General features: G+C 40.4%; 1 protein-coding gene across 3 annotated transcripts; it reads left to right on the top strand.

Moving 5' to 3' along the window:
* Positions 1–309: 309 nt before the first annotated feature.
* On the top strand, positions 310–21,627 carry c1qtnf6b (C1q and TNF related 6b). Of its 3 annotated transcripts, none has more exons than XM_049570976.1 (3): positions 310–405; positions 9,848–10,040; positions 18,539–21,627. In XM_049570976.1, the coding sequence occupies exons 1-3, from the start codon at positions 325–327 to the stop codon at positions 19,084–19,086; spliced, it is 822 nt and encodes a 273-aa protein (XP_049426933.1). In that variant the 5' UTR covers positions 310–324; the 3' UTR covers positions 19,087–21,627. The 3 variants fall into 3 exon arrangements, with proteins under 3 accessions (XP_049426933.1, XP_049426935.1, XP_049426936.1); XM_049570978.1 differs by lacking the exon at positions 310–405 and adding an exon at positions 557–696; XM_049570979.1 differs by lacking the exon at positions 310–405 and adding an exon at positions 737–909.
* Positions 21,628–22,338: the final 711 nt, after the last annotated feature.

Below are 22,338 nucleotides of genomic sequence, written 5' to 3'. Positions count from 1 at the left end.
TTTTTTATCTTCTGAGCCAGATTATCTTGACAGGGTCTTTTACACAGAGGGGAAGAGAATCTGATGAGAGCGCTGAAAGGGATGACAGCTTCATATAAATGACAGCAATATAAAAGAAGCTTCTGCGGCGTGATTTAAGAGCTTAGAGTGGGAGTCCAGGAGAGGTGATATGATGTAGTTATTTTTGGCATGCAGAATTGGACGACATGGGACAAATTGAAGGAAAAGCGGTTGTTAACGGGCCAGAATCTGAGTCATGGACACAGAAAAGTAAATTGTGGACAGAGGAGAAAAAGAGAGGGAAAGTGGAAAGGGAGAGTTGACATGGTTTTCTCTTTGGGTGATGACAGTTCCCTCATGTTCTCTGTAATGAAACTTCTGGATGGAGGTGCAGCAGTGTCTTCAGTAAGTGATGGTGTGTAAGGAGGGGTGGAGGACAGGAGATGGAGGAAAAGGAGGAAAAGGGTAGAGGGGACATAATGGGGGAGAAGGACAGTGTTGACTTTCTTTGATGAGGGAGGGAGTAAAGGTGTGTGTGTGTGTGTGTGTGTGTGTGTGTGTGTGTGTGTGTGTGTGTAGAGACAGAGAGGGAGGGAGAGTGTATATATGAGTGAGGTTGCTCCTCAGTAGTTCCTCCTCTCAGTCTGACACCAGCAGCCTGCTTTTTACTCCTCAACTTCAGTGAAACTCCACCAGGTAAGAAAAAGCGACCAGACACTCTGACACGATGTGACAACGACTTTATGACAATCCGTCTCGCGGTCGAAGCGACTCTGCAACATAACCCTCCGGAGCTGCATAAAAAAATTATAAAGAAGAAGAAGAAGAAACACCCGGCGGCGCGTTTGCGTGCTTGCAGAGACGTGCAGGATTGAAGAAGTTATTCACAAGTCGCCAACTCAGCAGCAGGTTTTTTGTTTTTTTTTTTTTGTTAGGAAAAGTTACCTCTAACATCTTCGTGCACGGTCTCACGCGCCGGCTCACTGACACGTTTCTCAAAGCGCACGGCGCTCGCGCATGTGTGTGTGTGTATGTTCTGTAACTTGAGTTGTGTGTGGTTTATCCGGAGCGCAGTTGCATGCCAAACTGATGCTCTGGCGTTGTAGACGTGGCTCCTTAAATGTTTTCATTATGAGGGTTGCATGTGTGTTGTGGTTGGGTTATTACGCGCCTGTGTGTGTTCAGTTTATTAGCGGCATGTTGTCATCATGACTATGGTGCAAATTGTGCACAGGGCTCCGGGGGGGTCCTGAAGCCTGAGGAGGGGTGAGGACTGATGAGGTAACACAAGGTCAGGATATAATGAAATGGCAGTAACTCAGCTCCTGTCACACAGAGGTGTCAGGAAATATCAAGTTACCAAACACACTGTGAAATCTTTTAATCTGTTGTAGGGATGGGATCTATTTCTAAGAAAGGCTGAAACTATTTTAATGTTGGTTGTCACAATGTATTCTAACCACAATTCATGGGTAAGAAGTTTTTCCCCTGCAAAACTTGTCTGTCTAGCCTGCAACAGACCTATAAACAGCAGGTATTACTCATGCATGGAGGGTGTGGAAAATGAATAAACTAACCAGTAGGTTAATGTGTCATGAATTACTGTAAGGTAGGGTTGCAGCAGTGTGAGATTTTCATGGTACAATAAATGTCTCAGAAAATATCACGGTGTTATACCGAACATAAGCAAATGTACACAGTATATTTTCATACCACAGTAGCCTATACGGTTTCACAGTACCGTTGCAACCCAACTTTCAACATATCCATGATCATAGTTTCAAAGAAATCAGTGTGTGGGATCATTTGACATTATTAGGTTCTGAGAAAAACAGACAGACAGTGAAATGTATATGTTGCACAAAGGCAGGGCAAATTAGAACAATCATATATATAAGTAGGCTAAAAGTATTTTTTTGTGATTGGCAAGTTGATCCGAGGTGCCCAATTTTCCAGGTATATTGGCGGAACCTTTTTGGTTTAAACAGACCAAGGCGCCCTTCTGCAACGGGAGTGACTGTTGATCACTTGTGGGAGGAGCTGTTGATGACGCCGCACGTGCGACCCACTGGCGGTGGATAAACAGGAAACAGCTGATAGCAGGAATTAGCGAGCAGCTAGTAGCAAGAGGGAAACACAAACCTGACAGACACTGTAAATATGAGCAACTGGGGAGACAAGGAATTGTGAGCCCTCCTTGTCCTCGCAAACGAAGAGGCCATTAACCGTCAGATGACGGGGATGGTGAAGAACGGGCCGACTTATGAGAGAATCGCCTGACTAGCCACGGTTTCCCTCCCACGTCACTGTTTACGTCACACGCTGAGCTACAAGTTTTGTTACTTGCTCACGCCCCCCATTGCCCCGAAAAAGGCGCATTCTGTATAAACAAAAGTAGGCAGGCGGCATTTTGCTGCACACCCTGATTTTGTTTTTATACTGCCAATGCTGAAAGAAGACTGATTGGGCTTTCCTGCAAATTTGCGCAATTCCTATCTAAAAAGGGCTAGAGAGAGTTACGGCACTCAAGAATTAAGGCACCTGGCATACAAACACTAGTTTATGCTGTTTATAGTTTATACTCAGAACTTTGATTAATTTTTATGAAAAACCCTTTTGATTCTTTTGATCTGAGGACTCTTATGGACTAAAGGAATATGAATAACTTACAGGGTAGTCGAGAAACTGACACATAATCTGAGGTAGCCAACAACCTGGTTTTATTCATCTGAAGAACTTCAACAAACAAAATGAACTGTTTGGCAACCAGACCAAGCGTCTAATTGAGACAGGCGCTTATTTGTCAAAATGCGCAGCCACACAGGGACAGTGAAAGGGACGGGGAGTTTAATTGGGACAAGGCTTTTGTGAAGTTTTACAGTATGTAAAGTCTCATGCATGGCCACCATGTACTTGATGGCTTTTTTTAGGTGAAGCAGCCATTTCTGGCACTTATTGGTAATGAAAATGTTAATGAGCCTGATGTAAGATGGATGTAAAGTAACAGAAACATGGCTGAATCCCATTCTATAAAGCCTGTGTCACGGATGTATTCTTTTAACTGGATACCAGACTCCAAGCTGCTGCCCATTCAGTTTTATATCTTCTTTGTAATGGTGGTCGGTAGTGATGTCCAAATGAAGCTTCATGAACAACCAGTTTTATTTTCTGAACCCACTAGATGGCGCTTTTGGTGTAATGAAAGAGGCTCAAGGGATGGCAATGCAGTTTGGTTTCAACCCTTTGCTGAACAAAGAGTGCCAGAGTGGACTCAGAAAATAAAGGAAATGGTTCATGAAGTGTTATTTGGCCATTGCTAGTTAAAACCAAGCTGCATTACCATCCCTTGAGCCTTTTTCATTACACCAAGAGCGCCATCTAGTGGGTTCAGTCAATACAACTGGTGGTTGATGAAGCTTATTTGGACATCACTAGCACTGGTTGGTCTTTGTAATTTGTTTGCAGTACCATGGTTGGTCACTGGGACAAAATGGCAGCAAAGCTAAATCTGTCAAATGCTGTATTCCACTAACCTCAGAAGTCGGGTCCGAGCTGGGAATAACATCACATACAAGTTAATTGTGTTCCAGTACAAGAAGTCAAAAGATCAAGATTAGCCATTGTTAGCGATACTAGTTGATAACAACGCCATATTCTATGCACACAAACACTGTAACAACATGTCCACACAAAGAGGTTGGACGAGACTGTGTGTACAACTGTTTAAATGAGACACAAATAAGACAGAGGTGCTTACAAACAGTATATGACTACAGCTTTAAATACTGCTGATGCATACAGCATCGCAGAGCCATCTTGGATTTTTAGGTCGGGCTTGGTGAGGCTCCTCCAACTATCTGATTTTGAATTTTCAACGCGATACTCCGATTTTCCAGTGCAACTGCAATGCACCAAAAGTATATCAGCTTTGTTAAAACATCTATAATGTTTGTACACCATATGCAGCGTATCATACCCTCCACACAGATGAAGACATTTCCTCTGCAGCATCCTTTGCTCCTGAATCAGTTTTGTTGAAGTAATGGCTCCTGCTTCAAGGGTGAGCGGGCTTTGACACACACTGATGACGTGTTTCCCTTAAAACATACAGAAAAAAAAAAGAAAGAAATCCAAGTAATCTGTTATGTCCCCTACACGGTGCAATTTTTGGTCCAATGTGAGCACTATCGGGCTGCAGCAACCACTCAGTGCTCATGCCTTTGTCTTTATGACATGAATACTGCAATTTATTTTGTGTACTTTTCATGGTTTATGAAGTTTGTAACCAACTAATTGAAGCCATAATTTAGTTGCGGCCATTGCAGATAATCATGTGTACTGTATGTGGGTCAAGCAAATAAAAATGGTGAATCTGAACTAATATTTCAAATATGTTCCGTAAGTGAGCAGAAATGTGTCCTCTGACATCTGGCTGGCTGTGATACTGAAGCAGATTCAGATAATAACCGTTTTGATTATATTTTACTATCAGTAGTTGGATAAAAATATCATGGCAGCCAGAGCTCCAGTCATTTCATTTCTCACAGTCATGCTCCATCTATCATCACAAATCCAGTTAACATTCATCCATCATTGTAAAAGCCCTCGGGAATCTCTCCGTTATCTCTCTCATCTTTCTCTCCCATGTTTATTTTTTCTCTCTCATATCTGCCTTTTGTTTTTGTTTCACTTTTACATCTCGCTTTTCAGAGGATTTTTATAACATATTTGTGGAATTCAGAGGCTTAACGTGAAGATGGTCGGCGAGAAATAGATGGAGACAGAAAAGTGGGAGAAAGGGAGATAGAAAGTGGAGAACTGAGATATACTTTAGACTGAAAAAAAAACAAAAGGAATGAAAGAGATAAAGCTGGAGAACACAGGATAGAAAGCCAGGGTTTCTCAGGCAGTTGTTTTGGCTTATTGTTTTGGTTGCATGGTCTTCAAATTCCACTCTCATCAGCTATTCCCCACAGCACCCTGCAGCTGTTTTCAGCAAATAAAATCTGATAAACCCATTGTACACTGCCTGCCCAGCACTGAACAGCAGACAGACAAGATTAGAGAATGGTGAACATAGTTGAGCATCTAAAGATGTTTTTCTCAGGAGTTGGTCAAAAAGCAAAAGAAAGATAAAAGGGAAGGATATTGGATTGATATTTGTCGTCAGCTGACCAGCAATTCAACGTCAGGTTATATGTAATCAGGCAACTGTTTGCTTATGTATCATTCCTAAAAACTTAAAGGGCCAGTGTGTAAAATGGGTTGAAAACAGTGACATCAGTGGCCAAATTCTAGATTGCAGGGTTCACTCGCTCACCCCTCCCGTCGGGTAAATGACGGTGGCCTCGTAGGGACAAAAAGCCTTGTGCACGAGTTTTTCAGGAGTAGGTCTATCTAGCGACAAGTTGTATGTTTATTTAGAAATCTAAACCATGTTACGATATTGTAATGAATCCCTCACGAGCAGGAGACCAGAGGAGCGTTCAGGAAAAAGGCCCGTTTGAGCACTCCAGAAACTCCAGTAACACTCCAGGGGGTAAAAGACTCCGTCCCAAACTCTGACTCTTCTAGCGCAACAGACACACTTCATAACTTTACACACATACTCGTTTACCATTCCGAGTGGGGACCCCCCTCCCCTCTCTGCTCAATCTCCAGCCGGCACACTGACTGACAGCGTAGCCTGTAAACAGAGCTCAGCTGTTTATTTAGCCTAGCAATATCTCCGGACTATAGTCGCTGCAATGGACGACTTTGAACGTGATTTTGAAGAGTTTCTTGTAGCGGACACAGGCCCAGAGCCATACCTGTTTGAGCCGGAGCATACAGATGAGGAACTCCATGTGTTGGATGCTGAGCGGGCAAGAAGAGAGGCTGAATGCACAGAATGGGATTTGGTGCTACTGCTACCATCGTTGGGGAGATATATCATCAGGAGGAAAAGTGCCGCAGAGAGTGCATCACAAGGAGTGAAGTTGCGTCTTCTTTTCCTCGCAGATGACGGTTCGGGTTCATTCTCTCCTGTTGCGTGGTAAGTGTGGTCCATTCGCAAACTTTATAACTAAAAAAACTTTTCACTACTCTCTATCGACGAACTACTAACACTCTCTGCTGTTTCCTCCTCCTTCTTCCTTCCTTCCTTCCTTCCGCTGTCTTCGTTGGTTCATTTATACACGCGAAACGCGTTCTCTGGCTAGCTGGATTGTCCGCTAGGGCTGCCGTACATACATGGCGGTGCAAGATGGCGACCTCTCTAAAGCAAGAAGGCCCTTGCTATATTACAAATACACACTGGCCAAATATTACACACTGGCCCTTTAATAAAAACAGCAATATGTCTTTTACTTTTTCTGCCCGTATGGACAAAAAAATAAATAAATACAGCTTTAATGATTTTATGTAGCTATCAACCTTTGTATTAAAGCAGTGGTTTCCAACTAGTCCAGTAGCAGGGTCCAGATTTCTCCTTAGTCATTAGATCAAGGTCCACGCAGTTTAATACATTCAGCGTCATATCTGTGTTTGCCCATGTCCTCAAGCTAGTTTGCTGTCTCTGTCAGGTAGCTCTCCATTAGTCACTCACTCTACAGCAGGAAATGGCACCTACAATTTAAAAGCTATGCGCCACAAATTCACTGTTCTTCAAAATAAAGTGATTTGACACATTTGGAAGTCACATGTGGTCCATTCAGAATGGACTTGCCACCCACCAGTTGGGAACCACTGTATTAAAAGGTCTAGTTTGTGGGATTTAGTGGCATCTAGTGGTGAGGTTGCAGATTGCAACCAACTGAAACTTCTCCTATGGACCAAGCATGTAGGAGAACTATGGTGGCCAATACGAAAACAGGAGGATGGGAAAACGTAAATACTCAAATGGCCCTACCCAGACATCAGTGCATGGTTTGTCCCTTTTGAGCCCTGGTAGAAACAAAATAGTGGACTCTGTGCATAGTTAGAAATGGCTTATTCTAAGGTAATGAAAACACAGCAGTTCTTAGTTTCATGTGATTATACATTGAAGAAAACATAGTAATAATGTATTATACTTGATTTCTGCCAATATTTACCATTAGATCCCACACACTTGACCTTTAAAAAGACCTATTGAAGAAATCTGAGGGAGATTAAAGGTTTTGAGGCCTGTGTTTTCAAATATTTTGGTGAGACAATTTACATGTGGATCACTAATTGCATTTTCCCCTCATATTTTTGATCACCTTTTATCCCTGTTGGAAATATCTGGCTCTTTAACTGCTAAATGCTCCTTTTGCAGTAGTTTCTAACTTTGCCTATCTGTCGTTCTGAGGAAGTGTACAGTGGGGTTTTAGAGCTTTTATGCTGAAAGCAGCATCCTGCTGTGACCAAAAGCAGAGCTAGGAGGGAAGCGGTCACATAACCAAAACAGTAAAGTTGCAGGCAGGAAAACCAACATGATGATCAGACAGATGTTACACTGTGAAAGTCTGTAGAGCTGTGGGAAAAAGCAGAATTAGGTAATTATTTTTTGTGGGTTTATGAATGCAAGGCACCAATTTTATTGTCAAGTAATCAGAGAATCCATTTGGAATATGTTGATTATAGCAACATCAATAAAACCTTACAATCATCACATCATATGTAGCAATTAACATCTAGTATCGCACATATGCATGAAGATATATGCAATATGCTACCATTGGCACGCCATAGCTTAACTAATGGCACACCAGCAATAACAGTGCTTTCAGGCCTAAAGTTGTCTTGCTTTGGTCTGAATCAGTGACTGATTTTGTTACATAAGTTGTATAATTGCCTGGAGTTGCTTCATGTTCTCACGGCAGCATTTACAAGCGGACCAGATTAAATGCCTTGTGTGAGAAAGCTGCTCTTGATTGGTCAGAATTTCCATGTGGGAAAAATCCAGGAAGTAAAGCAAACGTTGAAGAAGAGTACACTTGCAAGATACATGTGACACTTTCTAATGTCACAATGGAGGGACAACTATGCAGGTTGATTTTAGCGCTGCTCATCGTGGACTATATTGCTGTCATTGTTCATTTTAGTCAAAGCATACAGTTTGAAAACGAGGCGCGGCTCCAACTAGAAAACAATGTTTTGATGCACTGGATGTGCTGAATGTGCATATTAAGGCAGTACAGGAGGAGGTGCACATTAATAATCCTCCAGGACTGTAACATGCTCATGTTTAACCCAAACAATGTGTCATGTGACTGCATTTGGTTCAGATCCAGGTTCCACGTTCTCGCCACAAATGTACCAAACAAGAGTTTGTTTGTAAGGTGATCGAGACCACCTCTTCAAGAACGTCTCGGTCCTGTTGTTTTGGTGCACACCCGAGTGGGATTGCTGTGTTCACACCTGCCCAAACGAACCGCATTTAGGGGGAAAAAGAACTTAAGTTTGATTGAACCGAACCAAACAGGGCAGGTGTGAAAGCACCCTAAGTGCAGTATTTCCCATGCATTCATTTATTTGTTGTAGCCTGTCATGATAAGATCTGCCGCCATGCACTAATTATCTATTTTTGGAGGAGGACTGTTTATTGGAATCACTGTTGTAATATATAAAATATGCTGCTAAAAACCAGTGCCTCAAGCTATACAGCACAGTGATTAACATGAAAATTTAAAAACGGCACTTAATATCAAAGAGGATCGCCGACCCTTTTGAACCAGCTGGGTTTTATGCCACATCACATGGTCTCTTATGACACACTGGGTTTGGAGGTTCCAGCCCCCCGAGGATTATACTACCTAGAAACATATGCACTCAGTATACCACAAGGCATTCTGGGTACATCAAGTAAATGCCATATGTTTTGTATTATGTTATTTTACATTGCCACACTGCACCATAAATGTCTTTGTAACCTTAGATTCTTGTTCTACAAAGTCTCATTATTGCTTAATGCAGCTGAAAGCTTTCAGTGAAGTCAAATGAGGAAATCTAGTAGCTTTTGCCAATTTTCAATTTTTATTTATTTGTTTTTAGTGGTGTTGCAGAAATGTGTATCAGCAAGCAGAGAGAAATGTGTGTGTGTCAAGGGTAACAGGTTCAGCAGCACATATTTTCCCTGGAAATGTATGTGAAAGGGCATCTTACTGTGAGCTTATGCAGAGAGAATCAAAACACTGCTGATGTTTTCACATCCAATCGAGTCCAGGTGTGCATGTGTGCACATATAGAAGGCCACATAACTCCCTCCCTCCCAAATCTATAGCTTTTCTCCTGGGGTTATATTTCTTAATCCAATTCCTCTGGATCCCACATGAGAACTCTTGGGTCACAAGACAGTCAGTCATCTGTGGCTTTGACTTTGATATCGCTGTTTTTTTTAAGTCCTTGAAAGTTAAAATGACTCAAAGTTCACTTGGTTTCACACTTTTCTGAATGCCAGGGAAAGTCCTGTGTTTTGTGACATTGGATTTCTCTGTTTGATTGTTGTGCACTTGCGCAAAATCACGAGTCCAAAAAGACAATAGTTTGCTTGTTGATTCTGACTACGAGCAAAGCTACATGAATACTGTCAATATTTTCAATTCGTGAGAAGAAAACCCTCAAACTCTGTTTTTGTCATGGAAATATCTTGACACTTGGCCAGTTCTCAGCAGGAATGTTAAAAAACCCCACCAAACCACAGAATGGACCCAAAATTGTTGGTCTGGGTGTTTTTCTTTTTTTAGGATTTAGCTTGTTGGACTTTGTAGAAGTTCCTCTGGAGAGGAGAGTAAGAAAGCCCCTCACTGTAAAAATAATGTATTATGCTATGACTTCATATGGACATACAGTTGAAGAAACATACAACTCCTACACATAACTTTTCCACTCTTCCTCCTCCCAGGTTGTGACAGCCATGTTGGTGGTGTGTTTGAGGCTGCTTTTGCTTCTCCCCCTGGTTTGCTGCGTCCCGTCCCCCTCCAGACCGCCTTCCAGACTCTGCAGGCGATGCTGCGATCACCAGGAATCGCCTGCAGCCGCGGCCCAATATCAGATGCCCGAGGTCCGCACTGTCATCAACATGACCATCCTCAAAGGTACCACAGCTTGGATTAGCTATTGTTAGCTACGGAGTACTGCTGAATGGTACTTCCTGTCTGTTCGGCAGTTCCCCAGTTTTCTGTTTCCAGTTTGTCTCCTGATCCTGCAGGATGCAATGACTAGTCAGTCTTTGTCATTTATCTGTGTGTCTTTTATTCTATTAGCAGAAACACAGAGTTTGCAGTTACATGTTCATTCACCAAAAACCATCCCTCCCACATATCGTGTTATTATCTGCCTGATTCATGCTACATTTCCTTAATCAGACCTCAGCTTCTGGTTTTCCAGATGGCTGTGTGTCAGCAAGGCGATTATTTAATCAGAGGAGTAACCATGTATGTTGTAATGGAACAGTGCTGCAGAAGTGTAACCATGCATTGATGGATAAAGAAGTATTTTATTGCTGGAAGAAGGTCTTTTCATAAAAAACTAGTCTGTCAGTGCATGAGAACACAAATGCTTTTGAAATTGGTGCTACATGACCAGAGACAACAGAAAAAAAAAACAACAGTGGTAATTATTTTTGCTCAAGAGGTAAAAAACCTGCAGCTACAAGAATGCACTGCGCTGCACTGGATCAATAAATGCTCCTATTGGTGGGTGATGTAATGTGAGCTTGTCTGTTTAGACACAGGCAACAACATGGCAGCTGGTTGGTAACAAACAATCTCGAGCCATAGATAAATGGTAAGCTTAAATATCTTTCTGAGGACAATTTAGGCGAGAAATAGACAATGCAGTAACAAAATCTTGGTACTACATACTCAATTCAGTTCAATTCACTTTTATTTATAAAGCCCGATATCACAAATTGCAGTTTGCCTCACAGGGCTTTACAGCATACGACATCCCGCTGTCCTTTGACCGTCACAGCAGATAAGGAAAAATTTGGTGTAACCAAGACCCATGATCCAGGCGTAGCCACGATTCAAGGGAACCTGTGAGACAGTGGAGAAGAAGAACCAACTCTTCAGAATCTGAGAGCGAGCAAAAGAGTAGAAGAGAAGGGGCTCAGTGTATCATAGGAGGTCCCCTAGCAGACTAGGCCTAAGTCAGCCTAACTAGGGGCTGGTCCAAGGCAAGCCTGAGCCAGCCCTAACTATAAGCTTTATCAAAGAGGAAAGTCTTAAGTCTATTTTCTAATGTGGAGATGGTGTCTGCTTTCCGGACCGCAACAGGAAGATGGTTCCACAGAAGAGGAGCCTGATAGCTAAAGGCTCTGGCTTCCTTCTACTTTTGGAAACTTTAGGAACCACAAGTAACCCTGCATTCTCAGAGCGCAGTGTTCTGAGAGCACTACTTGGTTTTACTGTTTGATCTGAGTTTGGTCTGAGTTTGATAGAGAGAGTCGCTCTTTGAGTCCACAGTGGAAGGCCACGAAAATGAAGAAACTGAAGAAATTGTAAGGACAAAAAGGGAATAATAGCTCTGAAAGTTTTATTAGCCTGAAAAGCCAAGTTTCAGTGAACCTGAAAGGGTCGAAGGGTTGCCTTTTTTCAACTTAACATCTACAAACAACATAAAAGCAACCACAATATAAGATGGAATTTATTTTCTGTTCGGCCTGACTCAAGCCCGCTGGTCAGGTCTTAGGATACTAGGAACCGCATCGACCCGATATGACCTTTACTTGCTACACATGATTGATTCAATTCCATGCACTCACAGTCAGCCCTGTCACAGTCATATCTGTGACAGTTTGTATGAGAAAATCTGTTTATGCATTTGTTTGGCCATATTTGTATGCACAAGTCTGTTTCCACAGGGGAGAAACAGAGAGATAGACAAATGTGACAAGAGAAAAAGGATTAAAATACAAGTATTTTTTGATATCCAAGAGATGCACAATCACAGCTGGAGAGGGATTTGCACATGTGTATCTAATATCAGAGCCTTAGCAGCCAACTCAACCAGAGCGGTCCAAGCTATGTGTCATCACACATTATCTGCTCGTCATTTGATAACTGAACATGCCAAGTCTGTTCTGACCTGCCATCAACCCCCGAACCAGTCCAACTGCTGAACTCTGAAAAGAACATTTTCCTTTCCCTCTCTTGTTTTCACACACATACAAAAATAATAATACACAGACTGAAGCTGATTGATAAATCAAATTCAGATCAATATAGAATGCAATTTTAAAAATTGCAACCTGAAGCAGGAACAGTTAAAAACATGTTTACAAAGAGGCTTCAAGTTGTGCAAATATTCTATAGCGATAGAACCTAAGTCAGTTTGTGTGATTTACCACAATACTTAAACTGAAAGGAGATAAGTAAAGACACAGTTAGGGTGCTTTCAGACCTAGAGCTGTCTTGCTTTGGTTCGAATCAGGGACTAATTTTGTCACAGAGTTGCATAATTGCCTAGAGTTGGTTCATGTTCTTACGGCAGCATTTACAGTTGGACCAGAAAAAATGTCTTGCGCAAGAAAGTTGCTCTTGATTGGTCAGAATTTTAATGCGGGAAAAATCCAGGAAGTAAAGCAAATCTTGAAGAAGAGTACACTTGCAAGATAAATGTGACACTTTCTAATGTCACAATGGAGGGACAACTACGCAGGTTGATTTTAGCGCTGCTCATCGTGGACTATATTGCTGTCATTGTTCATTTTAGTCAAACCATACAGTTTGAAAACGAGGCGTGGCTCCAACTAGAAAACAATGTTTTGATGCACTGGATGTGCTGAATGTGCATATTAAGGCAGTACAGGAGGGGGTGCACATTAATAATCCTCCAAGACTGTAACATGCTCATGTTTAACCCAAACAATGTGTCATGTGACTGCATTTGGTTCAGATCCAGGTCGGAACACATTCTCACTACAAATTAACTGCACCAGAGTTCGTTTGTAACTGGACCGAGACCATCTCTTCAAGGTCTCGGTCCAGTTGTTTTGGTGCGCACCTGAGAGTGATTGCTGTGTTCACACCTGCCCAAACAAACCACTCTTAGAGGGCAAATGAACTTAAGTTTGCTTCATCTGAACCAAACAGGGCAGGTGTGAAAGCACCCTTAGATTATTTTTCCATATCCTAATAGACACGCAAAGTTTAAGGCCAACAAGGCCCTTTCATTCTGCAGAAGAACTCATAACTTTTCCACTGATGAAATCAAAGTAAAATTTTGATGTGTTGGACGCAGTTTACATCACAGAATGTCTTTGTTAGTGAAACAGCACTTTCCATTGGGCCACATAGGCCATGATTAGGTCAGATTTTTCATTGGTGGGAAGCCAGTGAGGGATCACAAGGATTACTGAACTCTTGCTATCCTTTTTTCCCCTAGTATTCAAGGTCTTGGATAACTTGGATGGAAATTTAAAAAAAGAACCTTTAATTGTTGCTTTTCTTACAAATGAGGCAATGAAGTACACAGCGTTGGTGTACTGCAGCTGTGCAATGAGGGAGGTCTTAACAGGCACTTTCACCTGGCACTGAACTTGCTTATGTGGCGGGAAGCACACATACGTACACAAATACACAGAAACATATGGTACTCACATACACATGTGTATTCATGCACAAAGGAACACACTGACCTTGGAGCAAATCTAGTTTTTTCCTCTCTGTGTTGCACTGACTCACTAACTGGAAAACAATAAAGCCTGCTTTCAGTTGGATTTGCTCTCATAAAGCTGTGGTGATTGGATTTAAACAGTGTGACCCACAATCAGTCAGTGAGCCAATCTCAATTTCAGAGAGCAATCAGCCAAATATCTCAAAAGGAACCAGAACCTACATTCATGGACAAAGGCAAATCTGCACCCACACAATTTTGACATTATGTCTACATCAACAGGATCAAATTATATTTTACACAACATTAAAATAAGTGCAGTTCAGATACAGTTACATAACTCATGTTTTGTTTGAGATTTTCACTTTGTAGTCTGGACCTTGAGATCTCATATTATATAGATTTTTAAGATATCTTTGGCCCATGCGTGCATTCGCCAGGGTGTTCATTATCTCTTCATTACTTAGAATTGCTGTTACAAGATTATTTTGTGCTGACTCAGTCACAGTGTTACTTCTTGTAGGAACACTCATACTGATAAATCATGTTAAAACACACAATTGGTCCAGTATCTTGATGGTGTCAGATTTCGTTCAATAATAATAAAGTTTCATTCGATATATTCTGTCATTCCGTATATTCAAAGGTTCATTTAATTTATTTAAAGTTTCACTCTTTATATTCAAGGTTCATTCCATGTATTCAAATATTTATTCTATATATTGAGTCTCATTCCATTTATTCAAGGTTCATTCCATATTTCAAACTTTAATTTCATCGATTCAGAGTTCAATTTATGTATTCAAACTTTTAATCCATATGCTCCAACTTTAATCATAAATATTCAAGCTTCATTCCATACACATATTTAAACATTCATTATAATTATTCAAGGTTCATTCCATATATTCCAACTTTCTTTATACATATTCTGACTTGTCATAGTTCATATAATAAAGTTTTATTCCACATATTCAAAGGTTCATTCTATATATTGTAATTTTCAGTCTGTATGTTCCAGATTTAATTAAACATATTCAAAGTATATTCCTTATATTCCAACTTTCCTTGTATATATTCTGACTTTTCATAGTTCAGATGTTCAAGTTTTATCCATACATTTAAGGTTCATTCATTTATTCCAACTTTCATTATATATTCTGACTTTCCATAGTTCATATATTCAAGTTTTATTCCAAATATACAAAGGTTCATTCCATATATTCAGACTTACAACCCATACATCCAAGTTTCATTCCATATATTCCAACTTTCATTATAAATATTTTGACTTTCTGTAGTTTATATATTCAAGTTGTATTCCATACATTCAAAGGATCATTCCATATATTCAGACTTTAATTCCATACATTCAAAGTTCATTCAATATATTACAATTTTCATTCTGACTTCCCATAGTCCATATATGTAAATTTGATTCCATACATCCAAGGTTCATTCCACATATTCCAACTTTCATCATGTATATTCTGACTTTCCGTAGTTCATATACATTTAAGGTTCATTACATATATTCCAGCTTTTATTATATATATATATATATATATATATATATATATATATATATATATATATATATATATATATATATATATATATATATATATATATATATATATATATATATATATATTCTGTATTCCATATATTTAAGTTTGATTCTATATAAGGTCCATTCTACATAAACACTTATGGTTAATTCCATATATTCAAACTTTCATTCTATATATTTTGACTTTCATGCTATATACTCAAACCTCTCATTATATACACTTTATCTGGTCAGAAGTTCAGGTGAGCATGAAGTTATTTGTTTTCAGGACAAAGGTGCCATATATGGCCTTCTAGTGTAGTGGTGCTGCTAAGCTGCTGTTTGTGGAAACTGCTTTAACTCTCCCCAGGGCTCTTTGTGTGGATACTGGTCACAGCTGGACAGATAATTATGCATCTGTACAGAGGATCACTGATGTTTACCTCGGGTGTCCAGGAAGCGAGGGCAGCACTGTGGCTTCTTCCTGTGTGGTTTACCCAACCCAGAGGTGTTTAACTCATGACTACATTAGGACCTACATAGACAGATTTCTCTCAAAGAGCTAAATATTACATATATATGTATCAAAGTTTGACATCCATGGAGTTTTAAATTTTACCCAGGTAAAATTCCTGTCACTCACTTTTCCTCCAGCTATTATAGTCTGTTGTTTCTTAGTTTATTCACTTCTGTTTATCACTGAAAGTGTTTGCTTAGCTCACGGGCCTTTTTTATTCCAGCTGCTCCGCACTGATACGGTGATGGAGCTTATGAAGTCCAATAAGCAGTGTCACTTGTCACTTTCATAGCAAAGAGGTTTTTGTATCCTTTGAACAATAGCAAACCCTTAAAATGTTCACTTAACCAGTGACATTTCAGTCAGGAGTGGTGACAAGCGAACATACATAAGCCCATTAATCATTTTCAGAGCGTGCTGTCAAGTCACATAGAATTTCAAAATCCATGCAGACAAACAGTGTTTGGTTGTTGTGGCAGCTAAACAGAATCCAACTTGGAAGCAGGATATAAACAAGAAGAGAGCCACTGAGGACTAACACCTCCAACTAACAATTATAACAGTACTACATGTGAATCTGAGTATATGAATGAAACGATTTGGGGTTTGTATGTGGAGACATGTGACTAATTAACTTAACAGGTGGAGAAACATATATTTAAATGTTTCAAGGATTTAAGAATTGCAGGGGTCACTCAGGAATTTTTGTTCTAGTTCCAGATCTGTGCCTTGATATCTCCGAGCTCTGCAGGGAGCTCCTTTAAACTCATGTTTTTTTCTCTGATGTGCATTGTCAGCTGCGACACCCTTATATGCACAGGTGTGTGCCTGTCTGAAGCATGTCCAATCAATTGAATTTACCACAGGTGGACTCCAATCGAGGTGTAGAAACATCTCAGGGATGATCAAGAGAAATGGGAAACACCTGAGCTCAATTTCAAGAGTAGTAGCAAAGGGTCTGACTTATGTCAGTGATTTTTCAGTTTTTTACTTTTAGTAAATTTTCACAAATCTCTAAAATCCATTTTTTGGGGGAGTTAGTGTAGATTGATGACCTTAGCATGAGTCAACATAAGAACATATGAAAATAAAAAAGGGAATAGGTCTGGTTTTTTTGTTATTTTTTCAAATAATCCAATTGCATCTTAAATAGTTTATTTAGCCCAGGATTTAGGAGAATTTATGAGAAAAAAATCAGGTCACAATGAGTTTTCAGTCCAATGTTTAGAGATATATAATGGCAGAAATAGAAAATAATATAATAAGTATGTTTTTCTTAGTGTATAATCACCTGTAAATAAGAATCCTCATGTTTTGTCACCTTAGAAGGAGCCGTTTATATCTAAATAGGGAGCGGGTCCTGGAAATGACATGGATATCCTCATGTTGCACTGCCATGTTTCTACAGTAGCCCAGGATGGACAAACCAAACACTGGCTTTAGATAGAGCCATTCACATTTTCGCGACAGCCACTGTAGTTAGTAGCCCCTCCACCGAAAGCTGAACAGCATAGGAAAAACACTGATTTGTAACGTAAAACTGCTTTATTCAGCATTTTTACTGGTTTAAATCTTCAGGTTTGTTCGTTCCGTAGAGGAAGAAACCTCTGCCGATAATTTGGCTTTTGGTAAAAACCGACTTAATGTCTAGATCTTAAATTATCAGAGAAAAAAGGTGAGCGCACATTGGCAGGTGCTCAGCTAGTGGCCCATCTGCAAGGAGCCAAGCAGTGTCAGAGAAACACTGACTTAAATGTTAAACTGCTTTGTTCAGTGTTTTTACCTGTTTTGATCACCTGGTCCATTTGTTTTGGAGAGGAAGAGACTTTTGTACATAATTCAGCTCTCGGTAAAAATGTCCTGAACAATGAACATATGAAAAATGAATATTAACCAGGAGTTCAAGCTTGATACATAACAATTAGCAATCCTCACCGCAAGATTCTACGAAATCCAATGGATCCTACACACTGTTCCTTTAATATCCTTTAATTTACACTAAACTTAAGTTGTCTCTCGCCTGTAACCTATTACTGTGATGTTTGATACCCTTTGGCATTACCAGCTCCTCTTACGGAAATAAATTATCGTAGATAAATGTTATTGCAGTTCCTACTGGTCCTCAGTAGAGGCCAGTGAAGGTCATAGATTACATAAAACGGGGTTTGACTCAGCATTTTAAAACTCCTGGCACCTGAACACATTTTCCAGACAGATCCTCCTTACACATCTCTGTCAGAACATTTTGTCTCACAGTCTACAAGGAGCACAAAATTAGGATAAGCACTGGTTCAACAAAATTACCTCAGATTTATGAGTAGGATTTGGAACGTAAGACGTGAAAGCTTTGCTGAAATTTATGTCCATTTCTGAAATTATTAACCATTATAAAAGACAGAAAGGCTTAATGGCATCATGTGCATGTCAAAATGAATTGACTGCTTTGTAACAAGAGCTTGGACCTGTTGTTTACTCAATAACAGCTGCACTACAGACAATTAGGGATGAAATCATGTAGTCTGGACCAGCGCTGACTGTTGTTGGGCACAATGAGGACTAATTAACATCTCAACTGAAAAAAGGGGATGTCAGTGTTATTTCAGCAAGCAATATATAATTCTTCCTCTATGAAAAAAACATAGAAGCTAAAATATTAAAATGTTCCTACTTACACTCAAGTTAAAAGGAGGTGGAAGAAGTGTTCAGATCCTTTACTAGTACCAGTATTCATTCATTTCCATAGCCGCTTATAATACATACTTCAGAACAATACTTCAGTGTTCTGCGTACTTAAATGTACTTAGTTACTTCCCACCTATGAAGTTAAATTTAAAAAAAAGGAAAAAGATTATGCTCCAGATGTTTCTGTCTGCACCACTCACTTGTGTTCCTTCCTGTCCACGCAGGTGATAAAGGAGACAGAGGTGACAAGGGTACACCTGGCAAGCCCGGTTTAGAGGGACCTCCCGGCCACCGAGGACCCATGGGCCCTAAAGGCACCAAAGGCCAGGTGGGTGCACCTGGAGACGCCTGCAAGATCCCCTACTCTTCCTTCTCAGTGGGACGCCGCAAGTCCCTGCACAGCATCGACTACTACCAGGCGCTGGTGTTCGACACGGTGTTCGTCAACCTCCACGGGCACTTCAACATGTTCAAGGGCAAGTTCTACTGCTATGTGCCAGGGATCTACTTCTTCAACGTTAACATCCACACCTGGAACTTTAAGGAGACCTACCTCCACCTGATGCACAACGACAAGGAGCAGGTGATCCTGTACGCTCAGCCCAGTGAGAGGTCCATCATGCAGAGCCAGAGTGTTATGATGGATCTGGCTCTGAACGACGAGGTCTGGGTCCGACTCTACAAGAGGGAGAGGGAGAACGCCATTTACAGTGACGACGTGGATGTTTACATCACCTTCAATGGATACCTGGTGGCACCTAGCATCCAGTGAGAATGGGACAAAGGGAATAATGAGAGGAGTGGCAGAATCTCTGGCTGGGATTACTTGATCTTTTTGCCATGGATACTGCTTTATGCTAAGACAGGAGAACTAAACAGAGGACAATACAAGTGTGGTGCTTATTGTAAATCCCTTTCAGCCTGGAGAGGAATTTACTGTGCTTTCTTAAATGAGGACTGCCCTAAAAATATAACAATCAAAAGGAACAAAAAATAGAGACAGGTAGCACAGCACACAATTAGGAAAGAATGTTAAATGACTTCCTTTGCACTACACTTTTGTACAAAGTAAATCACTTTTTCCTACTTGCTGTGCTGTGCTACTTTCCTCTTGGATCACTCCTTTCAGGGACTTTGTGTTTTAACACAAGTTGTATCACGTATCAGGAATTCTACATCTGTGCAATCAATTATGTATCTGTGTTATGAATAGAGAGTTTCTGTCAGATTAAAATGTGTTCAGACAGACTGCTGTCACACCTCGAACAAACCATGGTACCTTTTAGAAGAACTTCAAAGGGTCAGTTCATCCAAATTGCAAAAACACATCGTCCCACTCACCTCTGATGGCATCTAACCACACATATAGTTAACCGGTTTAATGTTATCAACCCATTAAATGGCTGCTATCAGTTGTAACCTGTGGCATAGATTACCTCCTGCAGTATATTTATGTTTATTGTTAGGTGGCGGTCTCTAGAAGCCTTCGTAATAATGATGGGAGCAAAGGAGGAAGTATAAAGAGCGACAAAGTCTACACAAGGAGGCGCTCAGGGTGGGTAGATTAGCCAGACAAACACAGGACTTTCAACCAGGAGACTGCTGTTTGTGTACCGAGTGTAATGAGAAGTCAATGTTGAGTTTTCTTAACATACGCAAGTTAATTTACACAATGCACTAAATTTATGTGACATACATAATGTAAGTAAACTTACGTACAAAACTTAAACCATGTAACAAACGTAAACCTTTGGTTATGTGACTTGCTTTTAATTGAAAATGCATTAGAGGGACGTTGGTAGCTTAGTGGATAGTGCCAGCGCCCCATGTATAGAGGTGATGCCACGCTCTAGCTTACAACTCTTTACTGCATGTCGCCCCCCCCACTCTCTCTGTCTCCCCATTTCACACTGTCCTGTATATTAAAGGCAAAAAGCCAAAAAAAAATAATCTTAAAAAAAAAGAAAATGCATTAGGCTACTGCTGATGTGGGCAGGTCAGGCTTTAGTTTAGGTTAAGTAAGGTAGATATCTTAAATTGTTGCGAACATAAACAATTCATCCTCCCTGTGTCAGCTCAATTGTTGTTCACCTGGAGTGTTACAGGTGTGTAACATCAGTGGCTAATTAGGTCAGATTCTGCACCATGTGCAAACACTTCTTAACCTTAAATATCTTCCTAAATACATGCTGATTTACCAAACCAGAAGACTTAGAATAGAGATTTTGTTTTTTTTTTATTAGAAGCATTAAAAATGGCATTTAACATAATTTGGTTCTTGTCAATATTTTTCCCTCAGACTGTTTTCTATTGAAGAAACAATGAAAACTGTTGAAACTCTAAAAACAGCATTAAAGGGACAGTGCGATGCCAAATCAAAAACACGTTTTATCTCTTACCACGGCCGATATCTCCCACACTCGGCATCTCACACCAAAACAATCTTATTTGTTTAACAGCACTAAGAAGAAAAAAAATGTGTTTTTGATTTGGGGAGAGGGGCGGCACGGTGGTGTGGTGGTTAGCACTGTCGCCTCACAGCAAGAGGGTTGCCGGTTCGATCCCGGGCATGGGAGCCCTTCTGTGCGGAGTTTGCATGTTCTCCTCGTGTCAGCGTGGGTTCTCTCCGGGCACTCCGGCTTCCTCCCACAGTCCAAAGACATGCAGATTGGGGACTAGGTTAATTGATAACTCTAAATTGTCCGTAGGTGTGAATGTGAGCGTGAATGGTTGTCTGTCTTTATGTGTCAGCCCTGTGATAGTCTGGTGACCTGTCCAGGGTGTACCCTGCCTCTCGCCCGATGTCAGCTGGGATAGGCTCCAGCCCCCCCGTGACCCTCAAGAGGATGAAGCGGTTAGAAGATGAATGAAGATGATTTGGGGAGAACTAACCCTTTAAATGAAAATACATCATCTGCACAGCTAGGGTTATGGGGGAAATCACTTGTCTTTTTGTAATTTTGGTGAACTGACCCTGTAAACATACAACCCACCATATCAAAATGAAAACTAAAGGTGCTTTATTTCCAAATGTATAAATGCATTAGGGTTTTGATGATTAAATGCATCCTTACAGAGACTTCAAACTGCAGAGCAGTTCATGTAAATAGTTGTATAATAGCTGTCTTTATAGCCTAAATCTGTGCTACCACTCATGCTGTTGGGGCTGAATTTTGTATGTGTGTCTGTATTTGTAAACAGTATTTTCTCCTTCATTAACCAAGTCTCTTTTGTTCTCTATCACTGAGCAACAGAAAGACACTTGATTATGAAAAATAAAAAAATTAAACATTTTCAGAATGAAAAAATGAAACCAGAAGTCTGTATATTCCATTAAAATGACAAAATGACACTTCTTTTAACGGCACAGCACATTCACAATGTCACATTTCTTCAGGGGAATTTTCCTCACCCTTCTAATTCTTTACAAATGACACCATCCAGTTTGGAACTTGGCTCACAATTAAACCATTCAGTCCTGTGAGGGAAATGATATTTGAGATTTAACCTAAAAATTTGTCCAACTCTCTAAAATAAACAAACTAGGAAGCATCTCAAAGTCTCATAGACACTGGATGGGTCTCTGCAACATGCCAGCTCCATCTGTTTGGCCATATCTCTCCCATTAGCTGTAATGCCGTCCTCAGGGAGGCTTTGCTAGAGGAAAAGCAGACTGCAGCGCTGTAAATACTTTAAGCCTTGAGTGGAGATCTGAAAAGCTCTATTGGGAAACAAAGCAGGACATCTGAACAGTTTCCTGGATCATCAGCCCAGACTAGTGGAGGCTGTTCCAACATGCACAGTAGAAGAGCTCTTAGTTAAAGGAGCACTGGCTGATTCAGGCATGTACTTTGGTCTAGTTTAGGTTTGTCAAACTTAGTTTTGCTGTTAAAGATTATTAAGTATTTCCTGCACACGAAAAAACACTACACAGACTTCATAAACAAGATCAATTTAAAATGAACAAATTAAAAACAAGTGTGTGCCCAAACCCTTTAAACATATTTATGTTCACTTTGCTGCC

This window comes from Epinephelus fuscoguttatus, linkage group LG3 (assembly GCF_011397635.1).
Source record: "Epinephelus fuscoguttatus linkage group LG3, E.fuscoguttatus.final_Chr_v1".
NCBI lineage: Eukaryota > Metazoa > Chordata > Actinopteri > Perciformes > Serranidae > Epinephelus > Epinephelus fuscoguttatus.
The sequence above is the reverse complement of the archived record's forward strand: the minus strand, read 5'-3'. Positions and strand labels throughout refer to the sequence as shown.

Bases quoted from the DNA above. Each gene is read 5' to 3' on its own strand.
- c1qtnf6b (XM_049570976.1), top strand. From the start codon at position 325: ATGGTTTTCTCTTTGGGTGATGACAGTTCCCTCATGTTCTCTGTAATG. The intron at 406-9,847 runs GTAAGTGATGGT...TCCTCCTCCCAG, and splicing joins GAGGTGCAGCAGTGTCTTCA to GTTGTGACAGCCATGTTGGT. The intron at 10,041-18,538 runs GTACCACAGCTT...CTGTCCACGCAG, and splicing joins CAACATGACCATCCTCAAAG to GTGATAAAGGAGACAGAGGT.